Below are 21,375 nucleotides of genomic sequence, written 5' to 3'. Positions count from 1 at the left end.
AATAAAGTTAGACTGTTTTTGATGTTTCCTTTCTCCTCTTCTCAACAGTGAGTTTCTCAAAAACAAAAATATCTGGAAATAAGGTGGAAGGCATAAAACAAAATTTTGTATAACTATAAATAAATTTATAGCCAAACACTGTAACTAAATAATTCAAATAAGTTATTTGAATAGCTACTTACTGGGGGGAGGTACCAGGAATTGAACACAGGGGCACTTAAATATTGAGCCATATCCCCAGCCATTTTAATGTTTTATTTTGAGACAGGGTCTCACTAAGTTGCTTAAGAACTCACTAAGTTGCTGAGGCTTGCCTTGACTGGCAATCCTCTGGCCTCGGCTTCCCAAGTCTCTGGGATTACAGGTATGCAACTGATTTTTATCAGGTCTTTTCTGATGTGGTAGAGATAGAAAGACTGAGAAGACAGAACGAGACATGTTCTCACCCTGTCTTTCACACATCTCCTCCCCTATTCCCAAAGCCTGTGCTCTAGCTCAACAAACTGCTCCCAGTTTCCTAAGCTTCTCAGAACTTAAAATAGCTCTTCAGAGAGGAAGTAGGAAAGCTTGAATTAATTGAAAAAATGCGGAGTTGACCAGTCTTACCTTGATTTGATTAAATCTTCTATGTCTATTACTGCCCAGATGGAGCCTTGCTATTGAAGCTAAATTCAGAAATTAAAAAAAAAATCAAATTTTCATACTTGAAGTTAACCTCAAATTTTTTATCTGGTAGATATATGTTGGCAGAGAGCGATGCATACTTCAATTAAAAACAGGTAAACCTTGTGAAAATGGAGGAGGCATAGAGTCACTAGGGTTCCAAAGGCCATTTGATAGAGAGAAGTTAAACTGGAGAATATAACAAGGCTCAGGAGTTCACTGAAAACAGGTCTGTTTCTTGTGCCCTTCTCTAGCCCTTGACTCTAGGACAGGGTCTGACAAAAACAAGTACTCCCTGGTGTGTCCTGAATGAGTGAACACTAAACAGAAACTGGGGCATCGCCTAGAAATGTGGGCAGGAGTCCAAGAGGAGGAGAGAGCATGTTCAGGAGGAGCAGAAGTAAATTTTCTTCAGAAATTCAGGCAGACAGCTCACTGGCAACAGCAGTTTTCCAGTGGGCAGTGGGCTCCAGTCCCTGGTTCAACATCTAGGAGACTCTGGTCTATGAGAGGAGTTACATAAATGCATGATATGGTCCAATCCTGGGTGGAATTCAAGACAAAAGGCAGAGTCATAGGGCAGAGACTGAAGAACAGGAAAATGAGGCATAATTCCAGGGCTGACCCTAGCTGACACACAAGAGCAGGGCCAGAATTGAGCCAAAGGGACAAAGGATCCTGAGCACTGACATAATACAAGGGTGCAGGGTGGGCCTGAATTTGGGGGTAGAACTCAGAGGCCTTGGGCCAGGAGTGCACCAGAGGCTGGGGACTAGCATCACTTCTAGCTCATTGTTTCCAGACACTCCCAATTTACAAATGAATTAAAGCACTGCCTCTTTGCTTCTTCATCTGTGTTCTTTTAGAAATGACCACATGGGGCTGCCAATTCTTAATGATGTCAAATGTGTACAAACTGCTCTTTACTAGGACTGTCATTTTACACACACATAAAAGAACATGTTAGTACATGCACATATAGTATCTATGAACAAAGGGAAGTTTTAATATCTGATTACATTTAGCTTTATGAAAACTGACACTATCTTCCTCTTCATAATTTTCATTTTGTTATAGACTGATGAAAAACATTTTCATAGCTTAGCACTGCTCTGTGGGTCCCTGTTTTGAAATATCTGCCACAGACCAAGATTTTCACATTGTGTTCCAGCTTTCCCAGGCAAGCATGGGAAAAGAGGAGGGGTAGGCACTGGGCACAGCTCTGGTTTGCAGCACTGCACCCTCCCTCTCCCCTGCAATCCAGAGCTGCTACACTCATGTGTTTCATATACTCTGTTCCACGTAAGATCTGGTTAAAAAGGTATACTTAAAATAAGGTTGGAAATCACTCCTAGTTTAGGGTTAAAGAAAGTGAGATTAGTAACAAAAATGAAATTTAAAACTGGGACTTTACAATTCAGATCCTAGAGAAAGACAGCCATATCTACTGATTTTGTAGCACCCAGAGTGAACCCTATGTATAGCTACTTGTAATAGGATGTTTAGCCATAATCAAGAGCCTTCAGAAGTTCAAGATGGCTTTAAATTACTAAATACAAAGTTCTAATCCTACTTCTAGCCCAAAATCAGCGTTACCGTAGGCTCTGGAATCTGGGTTGGGGCCAATTAAACAATCATTTATTGCCTTCCTTTACTAGGGATAAGCCTCAAAGAACAAACCAACAAACAAAAATAAAGAGGGGTGGGTGGGTAAAGAGGGGGCACATCTCAAGAGACATTGGGGAGCCATCCAAAGCTGCTGGTGTTGAGGAGTTAGACGAGACGCTCCCTTCTCTAACAGCCTGTGGGTTCTGGCAGGTAATACTAGATTTGATCTATGCTGGCTGGCTGGGACAGCAAGGGGGAGAGTCTGGTATAAAAGGCAGAACAGGAAGAGGGATCAAGGTTTAGAATGAAGACAGCAGGGTCAGGTTTCTCCTTGTCTCCTTTTCCTCCTCCAGAGTCTGGAGTGCCCTGAAGGGAAGGTCAGGGCTGGAGCCTGTTCCAGGACAATGCAGAGGAGTCTTTGGGGATTTTATGGAGTTCATGTTCCAATTCAAGGCCTGCTCCGGGGGTGACTAGACCCAGCTGTAAACAAAAACCAACAAGCAAGCAAAAGATTTAGGAGGAAGGTCTGATGTTTCAGGGTTAGCTAGAATAACTTTTTTTTTTTTTTTAAAGGCATGAGGATTTCAGATCTGGCTGGAAACTGGTCTGGATGTTTTATTTTCCTCATTGTCTCAGTGGAAAAAAAGGGTAGGTGATTATTCAGACAGCATCCTCCACCTCTGGGCTGGGGCCTGGGTCAGTCTTTTTTGCTCTGCAGGAGATTTGGTCTGGCTCCTCTCACCTCCCACACTTGTGCTCAGCATCCCACAGGGGTCCCAGAGGAGTTGGGAGTCTGATCTCAGTTAAAAACACCATCAATGCAGAAGGCAGAAGGGTATGGAGAGGAAAAGGCCCTTCCAGAGATGAGAAGAGGGGAGGGTGAGTCCCCTGAGAAATGTTGCTTCCCTCCCTACCCTGCTCTGGCCCCTGCTTTTTCCCCAGCTTGCCCACTCATTTTTCATCCGGGGAAGGACCAAGGTCATCAGAAGGCATTGGAGTGAACTACTGAGCTCCATTGCATCCCTCCCTGCTGGCAGAAGCCCAGAGGAATAAGGGGGTCCTGACCTATAAGGCACCAAGCATTCTCTCCACAGGGGGAAGGAGCTATTTGAAGACTTCTACCCCCACCCCCGTAACATTCTTCCAGTGGATGCTGAAGATTTCCCCAAAAGTGTCCCTTTGGGTATTGCTTGACCCCAAAGAAAACCTAGGACTTAAAATATTCTGTTGAGGAGTAAGTTAGAAAACACAAGGATTACTAGAAATTTAAATATTTATAAAATATTTAAAAGGAAGCAGCCTCACCAAAATTTTTAGTAGAGAAAATGTGGAGAAGAGATAAAGAATAATTGATTGGAACTCTGGGAATTTTTCATTTCACAGAATTAGGCATGTAACTATTATGAAATTCCTTCCAAGGAGTTCAAGAAGAAAAGAAAAGCTAAAATAGTGGAAAGAATATGGAGGAGGCTCTGACCTTATTTTAAAATCTTCAAGAGTTATAAAACAGGGTTTTGGTGAGTTAAACTCCTTGGGTTCAGATTCACAGTGATTTGTTGGCTACTCTAAAATCTGAGACCATGTAACCCTGCTAATTTATCCCTCAGAGGTTAATATTAATGTGCAACAGCACCTTACTTTCAAAGCAGTCAGTTCTCAGTGATTGAAAAACATCTTTAAAAAATTTTTTAAATTGTAAATGGACACAATATCTTTGTTTTTTTAAATTTATTTTATTTTTTATGTGGTGCTAAGGATTGAACCTAGTGTCTCAAACATGCGAGGCAAGTGCTCAACCACTGAGCTACAACCCGAGCCCTGAAAAACATCTTAATGCTCTTCCTTCTTGTTATTCTGTGGCTTAGAAACAGCCACAGTAAACAGGTCTGTGAATAGGGGTTAGGACAAACAGCCGTGGAATAGAGTGAAAAGCCCTGGCATCCAGGCCCAGCAGCTCTGCTTTCTGGCAGTGTCTTTGAACTCCAGTTTCCTTACTTGTGCAATAGGAATAATGCCAGCAGCCATGACTATCTAATTTTGTTTCTTTACACTTAAATGAGACTGCAGAACGGTCTGTAGACTGGGAAGTTCTCTAAAAATGCCAGATATTTAAATCATATTCTGTTCCTCTTCTACAGATATAACAACTGTCTTTATTGCCATAATCACTACATGGGAAACAGTACGACGGGCAGCTACTGTTCACATTGTGTACCTATGTTTTCCTTTACATTTGTGTAACCTCCCAACAACTCTGTGAAGGGCATCAACTCCATTTACCGAAAAAAAAAACAGAGGTTAAGTCATTTATTTTACACGACACAGCAAGTAAGTGGTAGCACTGAGACTTGAGTGCTGCAAGCCTGCCACGTGATAGTGGCTGTGCTGGGATAGCCACTGAATAAATGAAGGAAGAAGGGGATAAAAGGGAAGAAGTCCTCAGCTTTGAGGATGCAAAAGGCTTTCCTAACAGCGGATGATCTTGAGCACATAAATAATTCATTAAAGCTCTTTGCTGGCTCTTTTTGTGTGTGGCACATCTGGTCAGGGACAGCTGCCCACAACTGGGCCACAAATGTGAGGACTTGGACCTGTTTACTGGTAAACAAAGCTTAGAGCATCTTTCTTTCTTACTCTGAGGACTATTTTGATTCCTAGAGGGAGATGGGGTTCTTACTTTTGTTTGTCTGCATGCATGTATTCCCCTACTTCCCCTCAACAGACTCGATGACTCAATGCATGTGATGTGAAATCTTGATATATATTCTTGAGAGTTGCTTTTCCTTCTTGAAATTGTCCCTGATTTCCTTTTGGAAAGAGTTTTCTATCAGAAGGTTGGTATCTCCTCCAACCTTATGTCAATATTCAGACTCAGTTTCACTCCTGGTCTGGTCTTGATCCTGCAGGTTTTATCCTAAACATTTTGGCTGGAATATGTGAGAAATTGGAGGGTGGCAGTAGAAATAAGAATCTGGGGGTGGTAAGAAAGTTGAAAAAAAAAAAAAGGATAGACTCCCATCTGCCACAAAAACCCTTCCAGCTGAGAGTGAAAAACAAGTTTTTCGATGGGTCCCATCACAACCCTTAAGGAAAAGAAAGAAAACAAAAAAGGAGTATTTGCTTGCAAGAGGCTCCCTTATGAAGGAATCTCTATGGGATTGAGCAGCAAGCAGGGATGTTGGATTGGATAACTCCAGGGGATAACCTAATGTGGAATACAATGCTCATAGACCTTTGGGAAATATGCAGCTTGAGTGCTGCCAATGAGTGAGTGAGGTTTGTCTAGATGCACCCATGCAAGAAGCAGAAGCACTGGGGTGAGATCACAAAGTATTATATCCCTATTCTATACCAGAAAACTGAAACTTTGATCCAGTGATATGCTCATGTAGTCACAGAATGGTGACATGAACCAGTTATCTTCTCCCTGTGAGCCTAGAGACACACTGAAAGAACTAGAGGACTGGTTAAAGTCCTAGAGTTACTAAATTTTAGGACTACCGCAGCCCATGGACTTGAACAATTTGGGGTGGTGACGTGGGAAACCTGGCCAGCTTTAGGGCCTCCAGTGGAAGGTGTTTAGAAGTACTCCCACCTCCTACAGAGTATCCAAAGAGGCAAAAATATCTAGGCTTGGTTCTGGCAAATATTTGTACTAAAAAATGCTAGGAATAAAAGACATCATGTTATAATGAAAAGTCAGATTTGTTTTAGACTAGAATCCTGGTTTTGTCATTTTCTAGTTGCATGGCCTTAGGTCAAGTTTTTTGCTACCTAGAGGGATTACTATGAATATTTTTAAAACATTTTTTTTAGTTGTAGATGGGCACAATATCTTGGTTTTATTCACTTATTTTTTTTTAAGGTGGTGCTGAGGATTGAACCCAGTGCCTCACGCATGTGAGGAAAGCAGTGCTCAACTACTAAGCTACAATCCAGCCCATTACTATAAATTTTTAGTGGCAGTTTATTTCAAGTCTCTACTTTCATAGAGCAGATGGTCAGTATATAGCTGCTATTATTTCTTTTTGTGGCTGGTGAGGTTTAGGTGTCAGTCCAGGGTGCTCCTCACCTAAAGCAGATGCTGACCCAAAGCCCCAGTTGAGTAGGTTGTTCACAAGAGGCACCAGAAAACGGAGAGCAGAGTTGCCACAGGGAAGAATCTAGGGTGGTTGATGTCAGTTGGGTAGCATGAATCTAGCCCAGCCCAGGTCAGGGGTGGGTAGACAGAGAGGATCTTTAAGTCCTAGAAAGTTAAAATGTTAGGCAGGGAAGAAAAAGTACTATGTCCTTACTTGAAAAAGGAAATGAAGTTGACAAAGTGATTAAATGAAATAGGTTTTTGATCAAAAGTAGGGAGTTAAATGTTAACTTCCTTCTTCTCCTCAGATCCCAACTCTCAGCTATGAAAACATTGGCTTGGTGATTAAACTCTAAATCCTTACCTGGAGGTTTTAGAGGTATAATCCACTTTTAAGAAAGCTAATAAAGTAAGACATAACCCAATAAGTGACTGGATCTTTTAACACACTAGATTCTCTTGTGAGAAGAAAAGCCTATTGCCTTTCTCAGAAAGACTGCACAAAGAACCCTAAACCTCTGTCTGACAACTAAGACCCTTGCTCTGGTAATTAAACTACCAGACATCTTATAAAATAATCCCTTTAAACCAAAGGCTTAAGGGAGTCTATCTTCTAGTAGACAGAGTTGTAACACCTCCGGCCTACTCAGTCCCTCCTCCTTGAGCCGGTGGTACGGAGCTGCTGCCTCTGACCTTGGTAATACCACTAACAGCACCCTCTGCAACTGTGTGGTTACAACCATTCCTCCACCAGGCTGTGAGGTCAGCACAGGAACCCTACTGACCATCTCCAGCATCCCTCGTTATGATGGAGACTGGCTTGAAGTAAGTGCTCAGTGAAGGTTTGCTGAGTGAATGAGTGAATAATAATGTTCAAACAGAGAAATGAATCTTCCTACCTAAGAAAGCAAGTCCAGAGAACGTTGTCTCTACATTTTCATTATATTTAAATCCTATATAGTCAGAGTAAGATTCAGACAATATCCTTTAATTATATGATTTTCAAAAAAAGATATTTGCCTCAAGAATTATTTTTTTTTTCTCAAGAATGTTTTTCTTGGTGGAAACACCTCTAATCCCACAAGGAAATAATTCCATTAAAATAAATTTGCTATTTCCTAAAAATTGAAGGTATTTTCAAAACCATTTCTTACACATTTATAAAAAAACTCTTGAGACTAGTGGGTTTGTGAAGTTTTTCCCCTACCTTTTAATTCCTTTACTCCCCACTATACCTCCCAAATAAGCATGCTTTACTATTCATCAAGAATAAATAAAGGGTGTTATGGTTTGGATGTGAGATGTCCCCCAAAAGCTCATTTTGAGACAATGCAAGAAGGTTTAGAGGAGAAATGACTGGGTTGTGAGAGCCTTAACTATTTTGCTTCTCATGAGCAAAGTAAAGGTGGGACATCTGAGCAATGTGTTTCTCCACATCTTGCCCAAATCTTGTCTTATACATCTTTTAAATTATACTACCCTAGTAGTGGTTTTGATTGTACTTCTCTAATGGCTAAGGACACTTTGCATCTTTTTATGTACTTACTAGCAATTCATATATCTTCTTTGGAGAAATGTCTACTCAGATTCTTTGCCCATTTTGTGTTTGTTTTTAGGACTTTAAAAATGAATTTAAAAAATCATTAATTGTACAGACTCATGAACTACAGTGTGATAATTTGATATATGTACACAATGTGTAATGATAAAATGAGAGTAGTCAGTATTTCTATCTTCTTAAATATATCTTTAAATTTTTGATTAACTAGTAATAAACATTTATGAGATATAGTACATGTATATGTGTACATTGATTAAATTAGGATAACTGATATTTATAATATCTCATTATTACTTTATGTTTGGAGTCTTTGAGTATCTTTTAGTTATTCATAAAATAAATAATAGACTATTGTGAACTACAATCACCCTACTAGGATGTAGAGTTTATTACTCCTACCTAATTGTGTTTTGGAACAATTATCCCATCTCCCTCTGTTTGCCTTCCTACCATTCCCAGCCTTTAATAATGACTATTTTACGAAATCAGTAAATGCATTTCCATGTATTAGTAATGAACTTGATAAGAAAGAAATCATGACAGCAAAATAATTCATAATAGCTACAAAACTCATAAAACAAGAACAACAAAAACCTTAAGAATATATTTAACCAAAGAAGGAAAAGACTCCTACAATAAATTAAAAAAAAAAAAATCCTATGAAAGAAATTGAAGAGAACACACACACAAAAAAATGGCAAGACTACCATGTTTGTGAATTAGAAGAATCAATAGTTAAAATACCCATACTACACAGCAGTTCACAGATCTCATGCAATCCCTATCAAAATACCAATGACATTCTTCATGATGGAAAAACATCTAACACTGAAAAAAACAAAACAAACCCTAGAAAAAATAATCTGAAAATTATTATGGAAGCACAAAATACCCAATAGCCAAAGCAATCTCAAGCAAAAAGGACAAAACTGGAAGCATTCCAACAACTGATTTCAATGCATATAACAGAGTTATAGTAACCAAAACAACATATTAGCATAAAAAACCAATGCATAGATAGACAAAATAGAGATCCCAGAAATAAATCTACAAATCTACAGTCAGTGAATTCTCTACAAAGGTGCCAAAAATAAACAGAAGAACAGCCTTTTTACCAAATGGTGCTGTGATAAATGTGTGATACATGCTTAAGACTGAGACTTTATCCCCACCTTTTACCCTGTACAAAAGTCAACTTGAAATGTGTCAAGGACCTATATATAAGATTTGAACTCTGAAACTACTAGAGGAAAACATAGGGGAGACACTCCAAGACATTGGTATAAGCCAGGTGGAGTGGCACACACCTCTAATTCCAGCTACTTGAAAGGTTGAGGTGGGAGAACCGCAACTTCAAGCCCAACCATGGCAGCTTGGTGAGATCTCATCTCTAATTAAAAAGAAAAAGGGATGGGAATATAGCTCAGTGGTAGAGTATCCCTGTTCAATCCCCAGTACTGTAGTCACACACACACACACACACACACACACACACACACACACACACACTCGTACAGGCAATCTTTTTTCTTTGGATATAATCCTAAAAGTGTAGGCAAAAAAAGCAAAAACAGGCACAAGGGATTATATCAAACTGAAAAGCTTCTGCACAGCAAAGGAAACAATCAACAGAGTGAAGAGAAAACCTGCAGAATGGGAGCAAATTTTTGCAAATTCTTTATCTGACAAAGGATTTTATTCAGAGAATTTAAGAGCTTTACCCATTTTTAAAACTGAGCTGTCTCATTGTTAACTAAAACAAGTTTTTTTTTAACATACTCTTAATTCCAAATGCTTATCAGATATAAAGATTTGAAAATATATTTTCCTATGCTGTGGGATAATTTTTTTTAAAAAAGCTATTAATTCCTAAGCCTAAATCAGAATTACTGACTCAGCATATCTAAGTTAAAAGAAAAACTTTCAGGTGATTTTGAAGGTTTGAGAATCAATGATCTAACCCAGTGCTTTTCAAATTTTAGTGTGCATACAAATCACCTGAGAATCTCCATAAAATGCAGATTCTTGGGGAAAGAGAAAAATCACCACTAAAACCCCACAGTTAAGGGAGCATGGCTGGACTAGCCTGGGGTGCCGGGGCTGTGCCAGTTGCTCTCTGCAGCTGCATTCTCTGCCAGCTCCCCTCAATGTCCCTGGAGCATGTGTGTTTCTATTTGGGTCCAAAACTGAACAGATGGATCCATGTTGTGCCTCAGTGTCTGCAGGACATGAGGAAGAGAGTAAGGCATAGGGGCATGATGGTGCATCTGTTTGCTGGGGATGTGATGGTGGAGAGGGAGCTATTCCAACCTGTCAGCTGAAGTTGTAAAACTACTGCTGCCATCATCTTCTCTGATGCTTTCCATTTCTTAAGTTCAACTGATACATGGGTGGAGTCACTGTCAACTTAGTTATGTCTCTTGGACTCTGTCACCTAAAGGTAACCTTGGGAAAAAGAAGGGCTTTATTCCTTGTTTAGAGGTTCAGGCCCCAATTTAGTGGTGAAAGAACTTTTAAGAGCAGTATACTTTGCTGCTTGCTCAAATTGCAAGGAAAAGCTCAATGGTCTATCTGATCCTGATTCTACCTAGCACATGTGATTTCAGCGGCAATGGTAGGCTTTTCAGTACATTTCTCCTGAGAAGAGTGAAATCATATCATCTCATGCTCCTCATGGGCAAGTCACTTTCTGTATAAGATGGACTAATGTAAACCTCAACTAGTTTTAACAGCAATCAACTCCATCTGGCTTAAAAAGACTCAAGTTACAGTCAGGTGTGATGGTACCTGCCTATGATCCCAGCATTTTGGGAGGCTCAGGCAGAAGGACTGCAAGTTTGAGGCCAGCCTTAGCAACTTGGAAAGGCCCTAGCAACTTAGTGAGCCCCTGTCTCAAAATAAAAAATAAAAAGGGCTGGAGATATGGCTTAGTTATTAAGCCTCTCAGGCTTCAATCCCCTGTGCCTCCTGCCAAATATATATATAGTGTTGTTTACTCTATGAGCACTTTTCCATTCTTTTAAACAAGAATATCTCTAATTATATATCCTACTGTTACTATTCAAATGACACTCATAAATTTCTATCTTCTGGCTTTTCTTTAATTTCTGTAAATTATAAAGTAACAGTATTAAGAGCCTCAGTATTATTTTCATGTTTCTCTGAGAGGACCTGGTGCAATATTAAAAAAATTATCTGACAATCATGGCTTTTTTATTTTTGATGATGTTGAGGATGGAATGCAGGGCATTTTATATGCTAGGTGAGTGTTCTACCACTGAGCTACATCCCGAGCCCCAGTCACTGTTTTTGACAACAAATGAGATCCTATCTAAATATCTTGTGTATTTAGTATGACAACGTTTTGGTTTCTGCTGCTAACAAGTGCTCTAAATATTTAGCATATTTAGACATTTATATTTAGACAAATTCACATAGCCATAGTTTGGGACTGTAAACCAATAACATGTTGATTCTTGGCTAGCTCAGGGACATGTACATGTACTTATATCTTCTCTAACATCATGAATGAATGCAATTGTCTTCTCGGTGATTAACTAGCTATAAACTTGACTTGTCACCTATTTATCATAGCTATCATTTATTTTTTTTAATTGTTTTCTTTTTTTAGTTATATATGGACACAATACCTTTGTTTTATTTATTTTTATGTGATGCTGAGGATTGAACCCAGTGCCTCACATATGCTAGGCAAGCTCTCTACCACTGAGCCACAACCTCAGCTCCTCTTATCATTTATGTAAAGGAAAAAATTTACCATTTTGAATATTTCTCTACTTGCTTTCACATTAAGAATTTGAGCCTTTGAATTATCTCCAGGTCTGTATAAATCACACTTATTTTGTAGACAAAATGGTAATTTTCAGTTTTTCCCTCACAAGTTTTTTTTTTTTTAAGGTAACATTAATATTACTATCTGGAACAGTACATATATTACAGAAGAGGGCCCTCTGCTATCTGATTCAGCAGGTAGGGATCTTAAATTACTTACAGTTTTATAAGTGAACAAACTGATTTTGATGGGAAAATCATTATGTCCTAGTTTCCTGAATGGTAAATCATAGAAAGAGTCAGGTTGATATGGGCAAAATGTGCTATTTTTTAAAAATTTTGCTACTGAGTCAATTATACCTTTTAGTACTTAAATATATTATATGTTTGCTGTACTCTGTTAAGAGACTGACTATGGATATTGCTATACTGGAATATAAAATTTCTACAATTAAAAAAAAAAAAGAGGGCTGGGGCTATGGCTCAGCAGTAGCGTACCTGCCTGGCATGTGTGAGGCACTGGGTTTGATTCTCAGCACCATGTAAAATAAATAAAGGACTATCAACAACTAAAAATTAAAAAAAAAAACAGGTATAGTGTTGCACATCTGTAACTCTAGGGACTTGGAAGGCTGATACAGGAGGACTGCAAGTTCAAGGGCAGCCTGGGCAACTTTGTGAGACACTGTATTAAACAACAACAATAACAAAAACCATCACAGTAGTCACTGTTGCAAATATTATCCACTAATGAATGCAAAAATTAGTGGCAAATTTTAAGGAGAAAATGTATTTGTATATCACTGGAGTATTTCCCAAATGTTTATTAGTCACAAAAATAAAGATAATTAGCTTACAGTTGAAACATGAGGCAGATTCTACTACTATCAAGTGGTCAAGGTCAATGAGACTGGTAGTAAAATCTTTGACACCATCTGCCTCTGACCCAATGTGCTGAGAAAAGGACATCACCTTTGTGGTAATCTCCAAAACTGATAACCTCAGTATAACCACGAGGAAACATCATCCACACCCACAAAATGCCTAGGCAGTATTCTTTAAAGGGGTCAAGGTTATGAAAGGTAAGAAAGACCAAGAAGCTGTCATAAACTGGAGGAGACTCAGACACAATAAATCCAACATGGCATTCTGGATCGATTCCTGAACAGAATAAGAAAATGAGTGAAAATAGGTGATATATACCCATATAACCTGTAGTTAACAGTATTGTACCAATGTTGATCACTTAGTTCTGATAATTGTACCATGGTAACTAACATGTTAACACTAACGAAAGCTCAGTGAAAGGTATATAAGAAGCTGCTGTACTACTTTCACAGCCTGGTTGAAAGTATTCTATTCTATTCTGCTTTTTAACAAGCTCCCAATAGAGGCAGATTCTGCTGGTCCACAAACGCCATCCTGAGTGGCAAGGGATTAGACCAGTGGTTCTCAAACTTAACCATGCATCAAAACAACCTGAAGGATTTTCCAGAGCACATTGCTGGGCTGTACTTCCAGAGTTTCTAATTCACATAGTTTGAGGTGAGGCCCAAGAATCTGTATTTCTTTTCTTTTAGAGAATTTTAATATTTATTTATTTATTTTAGTTTTCGGTGGACACAACATCTTTGTTTGTATGTTGTGCTGAGGATCGAACCCGGGCCGCACGCATGGCAGGCGAGCGCGCTACCGCTTGAGCCACATCCCCAGCCCAAGAATCTGTATTTCTAAGAACTTTCCAGATGATGCTGATGCTGTCAATGAGCTAAGAATGATCTTCCATTTTCAAAGAATTGTAAAACAATTACAGGAATATGAAAAAGATTGTATCTGGCCTTCAAAGCCTAAAATAGTCAGAGGAAATGGTTGCTGAGACGGGATCCTTGTTACTCAGTGCTGCTACTTGGCTAGGGGATAGTTTAGTGGTAGAATGCTTTAGCATGTGCATTCTGTATTCACATCCAGTAGTCAAGCCCAGCCTCAATCAATAAACAAAAAAACCTAAAAAATACTACTGCCTAGGTGCACTAGTCAGTGATTCTTAGTTAATTCATCTGGCATGGGTCCTTGGCACCAATGTTTTTTTAAATGTTGCTCCTCCATTTTCTGTTAGGCAACCAAAGCTTGAATTACTGATTTTGACTATCTGCCTACCTATTAAAAAAAAAAAATCTGCTCCTCAGCCATCCTGGAGAGCTTGATATGAACCCAAACAAATGCCTGTGCCAAGGAGCATTTTTGCAATTTAAAATTCATTTCAAAAGTTGAGCTATTTTTTTGTGACAGTTATTAAAGCCTGAACATAAAATCAGTATTTCACCTTCTCACTTGTCCCCTTCTAAGGGAATATAAATGAAAACAGTATTATATATCCATAACCCACAAAAATTGCCAAATAAACAAATGAGCACACTGTGCAGGGTGGTCTGAAAAAATGGGCTAGGAAAGAAAGATGGACTAGAGAAGGAGTCAGGTGAAAGCTTCCCTATGGTGTGGCTGACAGGTAACAGCACAGGGTGCTAGAGAGCTGAGGGAAAGGGAGAAAGATTGAAGTCTGAGAAATGGCAGTGGTGTCAATATACTTGAAGAAACATCACAAAATACTTTTAGCTTCATTAACCCAACATTTCTTGGTTTTTCCACTGGAACATTATTATCACTAGGTGTCCCTCTAATATTTAGCCAATTCCTTCACATTTTAATCTTTTGCCTATTACTCCTGCCAAAGAGGAAACCTTAGCTTGAGTCTGGCTGCCTCATTGTTGCCCCTTCTGGAAAAGGCCTGTGGTTGTTCTCATACCTGTGCTCTCTTCAGCTTGATTGAAGCCACAGATCTGACAGATGCTCTGGACCCATTTATTCATGTCCTCCTCTGTCTCAGCCACCAGGTAAAAGGTGCGCTCGCTGGTCTTGATATCAAACACAAAACTATCCTGCAACTCCTTCTTGTTGAAGGTGAGGCCTGCATCCACCTGCTCACAGAAATTCAGGTTGATGATGCGCAGGGGTTTCTTGGAGTGATCATTCTTGTAGTATTCCAGAACATCTGGATCGCCGCTCATCCGGCCACTCCGCAGGATAAACCAGCGTTTCTTCCAGGCCTAAATGCATCAGGTAGGAGCAAGAAGGGGAAAATGCCATTAGGTATTTCAAAAAATTTTTTTATGTTTTGGCTCATGCATACTAGGTAAGTGCTCTACCATCAAGCTACATTCCTAGCCCTTTTAAAATACTTATTTTGAAGCTGGGCATGGTGGCATGTGCTTAAAATCCCAGCCACTCAGGAGACTGAGGCAGAATTACAAATTCAAGTTCAGCCTGGGCAATTTAGCAAGATCCTATATCTCAAAATATAATTAAAAAGGACTGGGGTGGGTATAGCTTAGTGGTAGATGCCCCTGGATTCAATCCTTAGTACAGAAAAAAACTTTTTTTTTGGACACAAGGTCTTGCTAAATTGCCCAGGCTGGCCCTGAACTTGCAGTCCTGTCTCAGTCTCCAGAAGAGCTAGGATTATAGATGCACACCACTGTGCTTCAATTTCAAAACTTGTTTTAGGTCCTCAAATATCAGGTTAAGAATGGAGACCCCTGGACCTACTGCTTGCTCACAGTCTACATTTCCATTTCAGATTTCCCCAGAGTTTCAAAAATGAAGGATGATTTTAAAAATGTATATTAATGTAGCATTTCACTGTGGAAACAATCTTATTACCAAAAAATAGGATGTAGAATTCCTGTTTTAGTTGGGGAACCCCACTAAGGTATGGTAAGTTAAAGCAATGATGTGACACAGCAAGTAGTGGAAAAGTAAGTTTCCTAACTTCTTACAATGTGCTTTTTATCAAATTATGATGTCTTAGAGAAATGCTTCTAAAACTTCTTTGAATCTCATAACTTCAGGACTTTTTTCCCCCACTGCAATATATATCTCTAGGACTTACAATACCAAGCACTCAGCTGAATGAATAAACTCCTTATATCATGCCATACTATGGAATCTAAAGCTTAGTTACAAATTCCCTTATGCTATGTTCTACATCTCTTCTCTTCAATAAGACTAAGTAATCTGTGAGCAGACACCACAGAGAGCGGTAAAAAGTTTATTTACACTGGAGAACTTTATTTACACTGGTGAGTGAATGCTTTTCCACCAACATGCTGTATGATTTTTGACTAAATCTTTTACCTCTTTGGATCTTGCCTTATCTACATAATGAGAATCATTATCACCAACTTCACCATCCACCTGACCTACCACATAGGGTCTTTATTATGCAAATACAACTAAAGCACTCTGCATACAAACCCAAAACAACACAAATGCCAGGATTTAATTGTTATCACAATTCTTTAGACCCCAAGGTATCCATATTCCACTGATTCTACCACTTTTGCACCCTTGCCTTTTTTCACTGTCTTCATTTCTCTCCTATCCAACTTTGGTCTCTGATCCATCACTATAATCATTTCCTTGCTTATTTCTCCATTTCTCTTACTTATCTGGCAAAACTAGAACCTTTGGCTTAATCTAATGCTCTGTCTATCCCACTTGCTCCCAAAGCAGCTATAGATTTTTCTCTCTTTACATCTCCAAAATCTCTACTCCTTATTTCATAAGAAAAATACAGGCAATCAAGAAGAAACTCACATATCCTCAATCCCCACATTTACCAATCTGCCTGCTATTGTAGCCATGTTTTCTGTTTCTAGAGTAGAGACAGTTCATCCATTTATGGCCAACCTTCTATTTGTGCACATCTTCTCACATACATAGGGATTTCACTTAACAACTGCTCGCTCTCCATAATGATTAATTTCCCTTCGTACTAGGACCATGAAGATACCAATTTCTCCCATCTTAGAGAAAAAAAAAATGCTGACTTAATCCCATATTCCTCTCCAACTGATTGTTTTCTATTACTCTTTAAAATTAAAACTTAATAGAGCTTTCTATTATACTACTCATTTTTATTTCCTCTCCCATTTGAAAGCCCTCTAATCAAGCTCTGTTGTCCCCAACCACCACCACCACTGAAACAGCTCCTCAAAGATCTCAAAGATTTCAATACTGCTAAATCAACTCTTGGGCTTCACTTGATTTCTCAGGAACATCTGATAGCAGTTTATTATTCTGTCCTTCATGAAACACTTTCTTCAGTTGGCTTCATCACGTATTCTCAATTCTCCTTCTATTTTTCTAGCACTGTTTTTCAAACTCCAGTGCTGGTTCTTCAGCTTCTCCCTAATCTCTAAGCACTGAGATGGCCGGATGCTTAGTTGTACAATTCATTATCTTCTACACCCACTCAAGTTGTTTTATTCAGTTGAACAGCTTTAAAACCATCTAAATGTTGAAATTCCTAAATTTGTATTTCTAGCCTAGACCCATCTGCTGAACTCAAATCTTATATCCAACTTTTCATTAACAGACATCTCAAACTGTGTTAAAAACCAAGCTTCTTATATTCTCCAGACCATTTCCTCCTGCAATCTCTCCAATCATAGTTACAGCAATGCCAGCTTTCCAGTTGCTCAGACCAAAAATCTTGATGTCATAGTTGCTTCTTTCCTTTCATACTCCACATTTCAATTCATTGGCAAATCAGTTTAAATAATTCAAAATATATCCAAAAGCTAATCATGTCTCTCCACCTCCAATGCTGTTCACTTGGTATCATTCACCATTTTGCAGTCTTCCTGTTTCTCCCCTTCCATCCTGCAATCTATTTCCAACATAGAAGCCAGAAAGCAAGATGTAAATCAGAATGCCAGTTCTCTGTACAAAGTCTCCAATGGCTATCCATCTACTCAGAATAAAAGTCTCATCCTCACAATGGCCTACATCTGTGCTATAGTATGGATCTGAAATGTTCTCCAGGTGTCCCCACATGTTAAAGGCTTGTTCTGCAGTCCATCATGCTATGATGAAGTGTGGAGCCTTTGAGAAGTGGGGCCAAGTGGGAGGTTTTAGATCACTGAGGGCATCCCTCCTGAGTAGCTGGGATTACAGGTGGGCACCACCTGTCCAGTTTGTATCCCTTTAATAACCTACATTTTTCTCTATTTTGTCATTTCTTTCTCCAAATTTGGGATTTCAGTTCCTCTTTAAGCTCTGAGCATCTTGAGGTTAGGGTCTTGTGTAGTAAACAGCTACTTGGCAGAGTTCTTAACAAACATATGGGAACTCAGTAAAGATCTGTTGACTTTTTCCCTCCATTTGATGAATATGTTAATTTATTCAAACTAATAACTGCAATTTTTAAATATTGTAAGTTGTCACAGTAGAAAGTATGAAAGAAGACAGCAAGAGGATTACAGAAAAAAAGAATAAGATAAAGGTATGCATTTTATACTCTGTGATATGAGCTCTTTAGCATCTGTACCTTTCATTCTGATAGTTGCAGTGACTACATAATAAATATTTATAAATAGGTTTGGGAGATTTGGCTGAAAAGTGCCCAATAATACAGAAATGAAGTTACTCTTGACTGTTGGACTACTAAAACATAATGCAAAGAGAATATGAAAACATGATCCTGAATATGCTATTAAAGAGAAAGCTTCTTTGAGTCTGTTCTAATACCTAAAAAAGTTTCATACAAAAATTAGCTCAAAATGTATTATGAAATTAAATATAAAATACAGAGAGAATCCAGGAACCACAAAGCCAAGTGGGGTAAATTCTAAAGAGGTAAGGTAGATTCAATATTTGTAATCAATGTGATATACCATATTGACCAGCTAAAAGAAAAGAGAAAAAAATATTACATGATAATATCAATACAGGAAAGAATATTTGACAAAATTCAACATAAATGAATTTATTACAAAGGTCTCAGAAAAATAGTGATGTACATGTGGGAATGAATAATAAAAATAAGTGGGCTAAAGTTGTTGCTCAGGAGTAGAATACTTGCTTAGTGTGCATGGAAGCCCAGCATTTATGATAGTCTTTTTTTTTTTTTAATGAAAAAAGTATAAACCTTTTTTTTAAATTAAAAAAGTGTAAAACACGTGCAGCAATTTCATATGCTGAAAACCTTATAATTCTTATAAAAAAACCCCAAAAACAAAGAAAAGCTAAGAGAATAGACATACCACGATCACAGACTGGAAGTCTCAACATAGTTCTTCTCCTCAAATTGATGTATTGGCTTATTACAAGTCTTATCAAATTCCAGCAAGAATTTTTGTAGCGGTCAGACAAGATTAGAAAGACAAAGGAAGGAAGTACAATAGCTAAAACAAGTATGAAAAAGAAAAATAAAATGGGAGGAATCAATAAACCATATTTTAAGGCTCATTATATATAGTAATGAAGACTAAGTAATAAAGAGAACCCAGAATTAGATCCATACAACGTGCCCAACTGTTTTTTGTTTTGGTACTGGGAATTGAACCAGTGGCACTTTACCACTGAGCTACATGCCCAGCCCTTTTTAATTTTTATTTTGAGACAGGATCTCACTAAGTTGCTTGGGGCCTTGCTAAATTGCTGAGTCTGGCTTTGAACTTGTAATCCTCCTGCTTCAATTTCCAGAGTTGCTGGGATTACATTCTGGGCTCGCCCAACTGATTTTTGACAGCTTTTGCAACAAAAGGTTACGGAAGCAGTTGAGTGATAAGAGGAGGGGTGGGAGAACATGTCAATCTAAGTTTCCCACCTTATATAAAAACTAACTGGAGATATGTCATGGACTTAAATGTAAAATGTAAAACTATATAATGTTTAGAAAAATTGATGGAAATCTTTGTTTTTTCGTGACAAATCAACAAGCTTCTTCCATAGCATTCAGTTTTTTTTAAAAAAAGCATAAATTTTGCTGAGTGCTTTGGGGGACAAAGACAAGACAGAAGACTCAAATATTTCCTTGGAATGAATTATAATATTTATAAAGTTGCAAGAAGATGAGATATTAATACATATCCCTAACATAAAAAGTGGATTTTTCTAAGTACCAAAAAAAAGAGATATAATATGTTATTAGACCACTGAAACTCAAACTTAAAGGGATGGAGTCAAGAAAGAAGGGAGAGAAAGGGAAGGGAAAAGGGAATAGTGAAGGGGAGAGGCAGGGGGAGAGGGAAAAGGAGAGGGAGGAGAAAGAGGAGAGAGAGAGGAATGATTATGAACAATGAGGAAAGTAGGGTTTGCTGTATGGTTTTGAAAAGGACTTTTAAAAAAAAAAGAACATACAGTATGACTAAGACCTGGGCACTGGAAAAAAATAAGAAAGTTTTAGAGAATTTGAAATAGTTCTCTCTGGAATATGGAAAGGTGGAAAGGAAAGAGTTTGGAGGTCTTAGAGAGCCTCCAATGTCCCCCTAAGAAGTTTTGTCCCTTCTTTATTAGTAATCAGAAGACACTGAAGAGTACAGACCAATGGAGACATATTAAATGTTACTGTGCTCTCCATTTTCAGTGAGGAAGACAAACCAGAGAAAGGAAAAATAAGAGACAAGAAAACTAGGAAACTTGCAATATTCAACAATTGTAAGAAAAGATGATGGTCTAAATGAGAACAGCAATATGGAGACAGAGAGGGGAAGACATGCAAAGTCAATGTACCTAACAATAGGGCTTAAGAAAGTGTATGCAGCATGGGGCCTGTTGTCAATAAAATTACAACACAGAATTTGTGTCTAGAAGCAAGGGTATGCTGCCACTTTCTCTGTTGAAACAGAAGTGACTATTTTCCTTGTGTACCCAAATCATGTCAGAAAACAAAACATTTCACAATCATTCAGACCACAGAGGCACAAATATGGGTACATATGTCCTGAAAGTTGCATCACTTCTGGCTGTTGAGCTGTTGTTCATATCACATGAACCTGTCTGTCCTTTGGGTTAGGTCCAAAGATCCCCAAGTGTGCAGAACAAGGCTATGGCTTCCTCCTAATGCTCTTGGCACCCAGAAAGCTTAAGTGGGTTCCCATTTAGCTTCACGATGACCAAATTATACTAGGAGTGTTCTGTTCTGTTGGGGTGGTATTGAAGGGACTTGAAGTCCTCTCATTTATGCATTCCGAGGGACTCTGCCTGGGGTCACGATCATAGTGTTCTAGGTGAAGGGCTGCTGGCATGTGGAAGAGCAAGTTGATTTATTTCAGGAGACTCTGCATACTGAAGTTGAACTAGTCTGGTACCAGGAGAGGAATGCTGTGGAAAAGCAAATTCTGACTTTTTTTTCCCCCCTAAATAAACCAAGTACTTCCTACAGAAGTGGCCCAAAGCAGATCACTTAGAAACTGAAGAATGTTCAGCACTGGAGATTCTAAAGAGGAGACAGCCTAGGCTAAGGGTTAGCAATTTCTTGTGAACATTTTAGACTTTTTAGGTCACAATCTTTGTCGTAACTAATCAATTCCATAGTAGTCATCAAAGTAGCCACAGACAATCTGTCAGCAAACCCACATAATTATGTTCCAATTTGTTTGCTGACCTCTGGCTGACCCCTAGGACAAGGGTGGAAGAGGGGTTGGGGGAGACTGTAGAGCAGCTTAAGGAGTGATCAACAGATGGACAGGACACTCAGGTCTCTTCCAACCCTTCAGAGCCTCATGTATTTTTCCCTATGAAAATTTGACATGGGAACACTTCACTTAATCAGATTACTCAGATTCTTGGAATAGAGGGTTGTGTTCTTCTGAATGACCAAGTAGTA

General features: G+C 38.6%; 1 protein-coding gene across 2 annotated transcripts in view; it reads right to left on the bottom strand.

Moving 5' to 3' along the window:
- Gab2 (GRB2 associated binding protein 2) overlaps positions 1-21,375 on the bottom strand; it is a 181,312-nt gene that overhangs the window by 46,712 nt on the left and 113,225 nt on the right. For both annotated transcript variants that reach the window (XM_076846583.2, XM_076846584.2), the window contains exon 2: positions 14,509-14,809. In XM_076846583.2, coding sequence (XP_076702698.2) covers positions 14,509-14,809 — 301 coding nt within the window. The remainder of the gene's footprint in view (positions 1-14,508; positions 14,810-21,375) is intronic.

This window comes from Callospermophilus lateralis, chromosome 2, assembly GCF_048772815.1.
Source record: "Callospermophilus lateralis isolate mCalLat2 chromosome 2, mCalLat2.hap1, whole genome shotgun sequence".
NCBI classification, from domain to species: Eukaryota; Metazoa; Chordata; class Mammalia; order Rodentia; family Sciuridae; genus Callospermophilus; species Callospermophilus lateralis.
This window is presented reverse-complemented; position numbering and strand designations above follow the sequence as displayed.